The following is an 8,292-nucleotide window of genomic DNA, read 5'->3' as shown; positions in this document are numbered from 1 at the left end:
AATATTTTTTTGTCTTTAAAATTGATTTTTATTAACTAAAAATATAAATTACATACACAAACTAAAATCTAATTGATGTATACATAAATATGACCTCACAGCTAAAAATTTCTGGCACTCACTATCAATGAGGCATGAATATAGTCGGAGTACAAAACTGATGGCAAGGTGTGTGGCCGAGATATTAATGTGACCACTCACCGAGGTGCCAAAGTATATAAAATGGAGGTGCACAACATTATTATTATTCCATTATAGAGTATGATAATTACACCATCATTCAGAGAAGAAATGCAGAATCTATTAATCTTAAACCAACCACGTTCAATATTTTTCATTATTTACTGGTTTGCTTAATCTATGGAAGATATGGATTGCGATAGATCATGGAGTGTGGTAGCAGAGAAATATTTTATGTGTTTTTGGTGCTAGCTATAATGAATGTGCAGAAGTGCAGAAGCTGCGGGTTGATGAACCCGTAACATACGTAAAGGTGAAAGGGTTAAAGAAATGTTGTGAAGCACAAGATACAAGGTATGATCCACCACCAATCCCATTGCGGCACATACTCAAAGAGCCTCCAATTAATGTTAGCACTCCCAAACGTGCGTATCAGTATCAGAGAGGTTTCAGAACATGTTAACAGTTCACAACTAGTGACCTATCGACAGAACAGCATCATTGCTATGCTCCCCAATACCAGGGCATCTTTGGGTCACATGGCCTCCCATGTGGCCTAGGCGTGTAGTGTATGCATGCCTCAACCTAGTTAACCCACTTCAATGCTTAATTTATTCCTCACACTGCTATAGTTTATGTACATTTAACATGCTATGCTCACTCCACTGCTATGCTATGCTATGCATTCCAATCACAAACCACTCCACCAGGCACCAGCAGTCTTATGTGGGCTCGACCCTCTAAGCGGGGACCGATTCCCCAAACTATCACACGTGTAACAAATTTGCATCTCTCCTTCGTCATAACCTAACACGTGTACTACAGGACCATTAACAACCAGCACAATCTCTGGCACCTTAAAATGCCAATGTTCCTATTTCCCAATCTTCCCCATGCTTCGTTATGACTCTCACTGCGTCCCATCCGGATTCACAATAATTGGTTATGTGTTTGTTTAGTTTATAGTAAATGTTTCAGTCCAATCAGAGAAAAAAAGAAAGAAGAAATAAGGTTGGCTGAGTTGAATGGAATTAAAATGTGTATGTACTTAACCCCACATTTAACATATAATATGTTATGAGTCTGATATGATCCACTTGTTAATGGTGTTCCCATAACTAAAATGAATTGTTTTTGTGTTGGCAGTTTTTAACTACTAGGTTGGGTTTGGTGGGAGCAGGAGGAGTATATAAAATGGGTGACCGGGGTTGATAACAATGCTGGCTAGTTTGGTAGGTAGCTGAAAATAAAATATAGTTTGAAGAAGATTGTTTATTAGTAAAATGGTTTTTTATCTGCTCCTAAGATCACGAGCCAGGAGAGGAGAGGAGGAGATGTGGTTAGTGAAAGAGGAGAGAAGACAATTGGCAGAGCCAATAATTGAAACTTTAAAAGTGTTAGTTTAATTCAACTTAGACATCAAAGATAGATAAATCTGGTGGACTCCATCTTTCCACGTCCGACACAAATTAACAGCTGAGCGTTGTCAAAGGTTGGAGCCATGTTGGTGTCTCTATTCCAAATATCTATGTTATTCCTCCCATCAAACATCTCCTTTTGAGTGGATTCCAACTCTTCATTCAACCATATAGATTCCCTAACCCGGTGCCAAACCAAAAGTTTAACCTTCTTTGTCCTCCTTACCAACTCAATTTAATTCCAAAGCCTCCCATCTCATTTATTAGATTCCCTTTCACCCTGTGAGTGACTTACTTCATGGCCAAAAAAACAAAAACAAAAAAGAAGAGGGTTCCTTACAACTTAAGCACCAATTATTCGGCCACTCCTGTTTCTCTCTTCTTTTCTTTTTGCTATGTGCATAACACGCTAGAATCTAAGCCATAACCTTGCCATCTCGATCATTACATTATGGATTAGCTTTTGAGTGTGTTTCTTGTTTCAAGAACACGGGCAAGCACAAGCTTTATGCATGTGTATAATATCTCTGGTCATTTCACATGATTTGTGATTGTTAGTTTTTTTATATTAGCTTTACCCATGTCTCATTATTATATATATGCCACCACCTCAAATACCTACTTAAACAAATCAGGCACTTGGTAGTAATATAGTGAACACCCAAATATAATGCATTTCTCCCAAACCTTTCTTCCCTTTCCTTTAGAAAAGATTGTACATCAGTTTCTGTTATCAATATGTAAAATGAAACACCTTTTCTATATACGGGACACCAAACCTCCTTTCCTTCCTACTTTATCGCCATTCTGCATGTGATTCTAGAACCTAATTATCTAACCTAGCACCACTATATAAATAATTGGTAAAGGCCTGCCTAGTTGCTGACGTTCAATGTAAGTAAAAAATTATGGTCCAGAATCAACCAAAGGCCTTATTTATTGGTCTTACTACCAAAATTTCTAAACAGTTACTTTTATAATGTCTTGCTTCACCAATTATTGATCTAAAATCAAACAGGGACGTAGATGTAGTGTACGTGCAGACATATTGGTAGCTATACTAGGGGCGTTCAATTATTTTTCTCACTGCATATACTACTTTTGTCCATTTTGTGATGCTCGTGGCCTTATCTCTCTACTGGGTTTATGGTAATCTACCAATTCATGATACAATTGCCAATACTTGGAGGAGTACAAAATTGTCAGTATACTGCATGACAGAGAGAAAGCCATGGGAGTGCATCTGGCATGGACAAGGTACATTGATTCAAACGTTGAATAAGGACATAGCATATAATTGAATTTTTGAGCACCCGAAAAAGTCTAGCCCACAACTACTACTTTTGAGTCAGCTTCAGACACCGGATAGAAATATTCTAATAAGCCAAGTCGATAAGGGCCCCTCCTATGCTTATTACCTGAATCTCCAAGCATCCAATCATTGATGGTTATGATCATCTTAACTCCACATTAAGGATATCTTACTGAGATTGGAAGCCCGTTTTTCCTGCAATTGCCTATAAGTTCGAGTTTCTTATGCACGTGCGATCGGTGGTCCTAAACACCACACAAGTGGATGATTGTACGTAGGGATAGACAGGCTTTTGTTTTGACATGGCTGGGTATAATGCAGCCAACTATGAACCAAATTTCATAGACTTTTAATCCACAATTTTATCTAGCACAATCAATTGTTTTCCAAAAGAAGCATGTCCATTAGTGTTTGTGTAACCTTCACTAAGAAACCAAATATATTGCAGAGAAGGAAACCAATAATTGAGAATAATTGTCAACAAAGACTTGGGTTTACCCATGCCCTTTCTCCCTTTATTTTTTCTTTTCGGTTTTTGCTCTTACCCCATTTGCCAAAAGACTACCACTTCGTGAGTCAGGATGTCATAGTCCGTTTTGTTCTTTGCTCATGTAGAGTATCGTAAAAATACAGCTATGTGTTTTCCAAAATTCTGTTAGCGACGGTATTTCCAATGTTCTCTTTTACCATTAAACAACAGACCAATTTGTACGATGATGATTGTGAGACTGTGTAAGCATGTCACGACTAAGAACTAATATATACTACATGTCTTCGATACGTAACTTGTAATATATATTATCATATTTGGAAAAGTACAAATTTAATCCATTCAGTATTACATTTGATGCAACAGAGACTTTTCCTCTGTACTACAAACTACGTGGTTAATTACATATCAATGTAAACGTGCTTCAAACTCAGAAAGACACTTTTGTGTTTCCTTTTTTCATACATTTTTGTTCTTTGTTCTAATCTGAACAAAACAAGAAAAAAGGGTCCTATATGCTACCCTAGCTCAACTCCATTTTTATGGCAGGGTAGGGATGTACATTATCATTCTATTCATTTACACACGGGAATGTGCTCGAAGACGAAGGGATACTTGTTTCCACTCCACCAATCGTTGAAGGAAATCCATCACCTGCATGAAACAAATATATGAATAAATATATAAACAAACACATATTTTGTGCATATGATACCATGGTGCAAAAATAGATGAAATAAGGAAATTAATCATATTATACTTGCCTCGTTAGGTTCTTGTAAAGAGTAGGATGCAGTAGTGTCCTTTGGGAATTTCGAGACAAGAATCCCAAAACCTTGTCCTCTGTCTCTTAGTTTCTGATTATCAAAAGAAATTAACAATCACTAGTTAGTTGACTTAGTTCAGATTATCCCAGAAAAATCTACAAACGAATGTAATATATTAAATAACAAATGAAAGTAAATAGATTAAGATCATTGGATACCATGAATGCATCTTCATCGGTTTTATCATCTCCAATGTAAACAGGAAAGACATCGTTACAGTTGGCAAATCCTGTTGAAAATGATTTATTATTATTGAGATATCAATTGACAAATTAAAAAATTACTACATATTTAGAAGCATGTGATTATAAAACAATCTTTCAGTGAATAAACTAATCCCACAGGGCGTGTATGTGTGGTCCTCTAAATTGTTTTTAGTAGTCAAACGCTTAGAAGAATTATCCAACTTTGTGCAATTATTATGTTGGAGAAAATCTATGTATTGCTTGTGAGAAATAAAAGGAAGAAATAAAATGAAATGGATTAAAACCTACCGAGTGACTCTAACAAAAATTCCAGTGCTTTCCCTTTGTCCCATTTAATGGATGGACGAATCTCTAATACCTGCAATAAACAAATGTAATTGAAAGTGAGACATCTTTCATTTCATATTATCTTAATCCTCTTTCAAAGCCATCTTTAAACTAAATCAAATACCCCACCACATAAACAAAGTTGATATCAAGAAAGAGGAAATAAAACCATGGCCCACCTTTCTTCCTTGGTTAAGACGAAGCTTCGGGTACTCTTTTAACACTGATCTCACTTCCTGTGCCAGTTCACTCCATTTCTGTGTAAGTGATCACACTTAAGTCAGCCAAAGTCTAAATCACAATTTTCGGGCAGCAATAACATGGCCAGCTTTAAAGTTTATGTACCTTTTCATCAACGCAGCGAAAATGAACAGAGGCGCAAAACTTGTTGTTCTCCACCCTAGCTCCAGGGATTGATTTCATTTTCTCAACTAATTGATTGTACACCTGAAAATTAATACAAAGAAAATATATATTTTTATTTACTGTATTTTAAAATTTAAAAAAAAATATTAAGATGAGGAGGAGGGCATGTAAATTTGACCAACCTCATCTATCATGGGAAGAAATTCACTGGCAGGTTGAAAAAGAAGTGGCTCTCCTTTGTCCTGCAGATCATAGCAATCAAAACTAAACTTAATATCTTGTTTCTTAGAAATGGTAAGAAAAACCTTGACCTTACTGTATTGCACTACTATAGGTAGTTCAGTTCACTCACTTTGTTGCTGTATTTGGAGTCTCTTGTTGGCCCTTGGATATCCATGCCATGGCTTCCAGCATAATATAGCTCAGCCAAGCGCACAAAATTGTAAACCTATTTTTTGCAAAACGACACCAAATTACTTATTTTTTTCCCCGAAAAAAAGAAGAAAAGAATAAAGACAGAGTTGAAATTAAGCATACCTTGTCTTTGCATCTGCCTGTAACTATAGCAGTGGGAAAACACCTCGCAAGTTTCCTCACTGTTTTCCTCATCTGACATTAAAATACCATGTGCACGTTAGCAACCAAATTATATATACGATATCAATGATATGATATTATGATATCTTGAATGATCGTAAGCATGAATACTAACCGAATCCGACATGAAAGCGCGGTCTGGATCATCAACAATAGGTGACAAAGTACCGTCATAGTCCAGGAACATGACGATTTGCTTTCCCCTGGATGCATCCATAATTTGCTCAAACATGTCTAATGCCGAAGGGTGGCGAAGCTGTATGAGAAAAAACACGCGTTACACGCACGTTAGAGAAAGATGAGATCCATAACTCGTTTAAAAGAGGCGTATTTTTATTCACAAAGAGCGAGTTGTGGGTTCTCACAATCCAAGAGCTGTGTTCTTCAGCGAAGGAAGAAGTTGATTTGGCCTGGGTGGGAGAAGAGGCTCTCATGGAATCAACCCATGCATTGATTCTTTGTCCTCCATTGATCTCCAGGTTCTTCAAAACCCTCCTCCTCGGAATGGGAATGTAGCCTCCCGGCGCAGCCGGTGGCTTTTGCGCAACCGTTAGGTCCCTGTTGATCCCGGATTTTGTCTTGGACAATACCACATTCTGCTGCGTCATTTTCACTGCAGATAGAATAAACCCAACCAAATTATTTTCAAATTTTCAAAAACCACAGTTGGAGGATGATTAGGGAAATTTAAGGTTTATACCTTAAAGTTAGAGAGGGAGTATATAAGTTGTGTTACAGTTGAGCGGTTTTAGAAGCAAGCGATGTGGGACGCGAGAAGTGATGAGTTGAAAAGGTAATTGGTGAGAAGAAGAAGAAGAAACAGAGGTTTTGGGAGAATTGGTGATTGCAATGGAATGCAAGAGCAGAGAAGAGAAGAGAAGAGAAGAGAGACAGAGAGAAGAAGAGAAGGAGTGAATGTATGTGTGGGGGAGAAGACGCTGCCCCTAGCTTTAATTTATAGTTGTTAGAAACTGAAGGTCCTGAATGGTGGGACCCAGTTTGAAAAAGAATGAGACCCCACAGCTTTGCCCCCACCTCGACCCCGATATCCTTGAGGTCCCCGCCACATACACTTGTTCTTTCATTTCAACAATTTCTCACATTTTCTATAATAATATCATTCATAATTGCAACTCAATTGCAGGTTATTATTACTTGTGATTCATGGAGTAACACACTCTTACTCTTCTCTTCTCACTCTAACTTCTCTTCTTTTTCTTTACCACCAACAACAACAATATAAAATAACATCTCTCCACGTGGTCGACATCCCTTAGCCGACTCTTTCACAGGGCTTCCTGCCACGTCAAATTCCAACTTCACCACTAATATTAGGTAGCACTAATATTAGGTAGCATTGATAGGATAGAGACACCGACACAAAAATATGTATAATCTCTAAAATATAGGACAGGTAGATACGTATATTATATAATTTTGAATTATAAATTGAAAATAAATATTTATATGTAAAAGTATGTTTCACATTCTTTTAGAAGTACGAAAATATTTTTCATGACTAGTTCAAAAGAATTTGTTTCATATTTTTATAATCATAATAAAAAATTTATACAATAAATTTGAGTTTTTAGAAAATTATTGTATTTATACATTTTAAAATTGTGTTAGAACCGTGTTAGAATTTTCAAAAATCCAATTGAACACTTCACCAATAAGTATCTTAAGAGTGTCATACGAGTGTTGACACCGATATGTATATTCTACAGGAAAGAGAAGTGTCTGAATCTACAATTTACTATTCATTCATTCTATAAACACTACTCAATTTCACCTCATAATAATATATTGAAAAAATATATATTTAACTTATTAATTTTAGTTTAAATCAGTGTAAAGATGGTGAGATAGGTTTTTCGGCAGACAATGAGATTATTGTTATTATAAATATGGTATTATCATTAAATTCAAATTAACTCCTTAAGTTTAAATCCTAATAAAAGCCTAATTTAATTTTACTTTTACTCTTTCGGTGGTGAGATAACGGAGATAGAAGAGGTGGCTCTTTCTTTTGTACGCGGCGCAATAAATGGGACTTATATTTATGTACATAGAAATGAGACTTTAAACGTAATGAAATACTACATAATTTTATTTATATTTAAAACATTCATAACAATAACTCAACATACTCTAAAGTTACAAATGGGGGCTTTAAAGGAAACATTTTAGATGAACTTTTGGAGAAAAAATATTTTATAATAAAAAATGTCTAATTTATTGAATGGGTATTTTAATATAAATAGAAATGTAAGTATTTTATTTAAATCTGATTAAAATTTGAAGAAATAATTCACCTATAACAAATAATGAAAATATTTTGTTCAAATAATAAAAATATTTTGTTTAAAAGTATGAGTAAATGAAATTTGATGAGAAAAAATATTTAGATATAATTTTTTTTATAAAAAACATACTTTTAAGTCTAACTCAATATTATTATAATATCAAGGTGAGATTTTTACTCACTTATGTACAATCTACCATATAGGATGAAATGTTTTTATTTGAGTATTTATATAATATAAATTAAAGAAAATTAAGATTTGAA

The 8,292-nt window shown here is 35.2% G+C and overlaps 1 protein-coding gene across 1 annotated transcript; it reads right to left on the bottom strand.

The window, feature by feature from the left end:
- Nucleotides 1-3,683: 3,683 nt before the first annotated feature.
- On the bottom strand, nt 3,684-6,652 carry LOC137812309 (probable trehalose-phosphate phosphatase J). The gene is made up of 12 exons (XM_068614240.1): nt 6,424-6,652; nt 6,089-6,336; nt 5,839-5,979; nt 5,664-5,735; nt 5,479-5,574; nt 5,309-5,368; nt 5,106-5,207; nt 4,940-5,017; nt 4,722-4,791; nt 4,386-4,456; nt 4,165-4,257; nt 3,684-4,054 (listed from the first exon to the last, which is right to left on the bottom strand). The coding sequence occupies exons 2-12, from the start codon at nt 6,329-6,331 to the stop codon at nt 3,980-3,982; spliced, it is 1,101 nt and encodes a 366-aa protein (XP_068470341.1). The 5' UTR covers nt 6,332-6,336; nt 6,424-6,652; the 3' UTR covers nt 3,684-3,979.
- Nucleotides 6,653-8,292: the final 1,640 nt, after the last annotated feature.

Source organism: Phaseolus vulgaris, chromosome 2 (assembly GCF_000499845.2).
Source record: "Phaseolus vulgaris cultivar G19833 chromosome 2, P. vulgaris v2.0, whole genome shotgun sequence".
Taxonomy (NCBI): domain Eukaryota; kingdom Viridiplantae; phylum Streptophyta; class Magnoliopsida; order Fabales; family Fabaceae; genus Phaseolus; species Phaseolus vulgaris.
The sequence above is the reverse complement of the archived record's forward strand: the minus strand, read 5'-3'. Positions and strand labels throughout refer to the sequence as shown.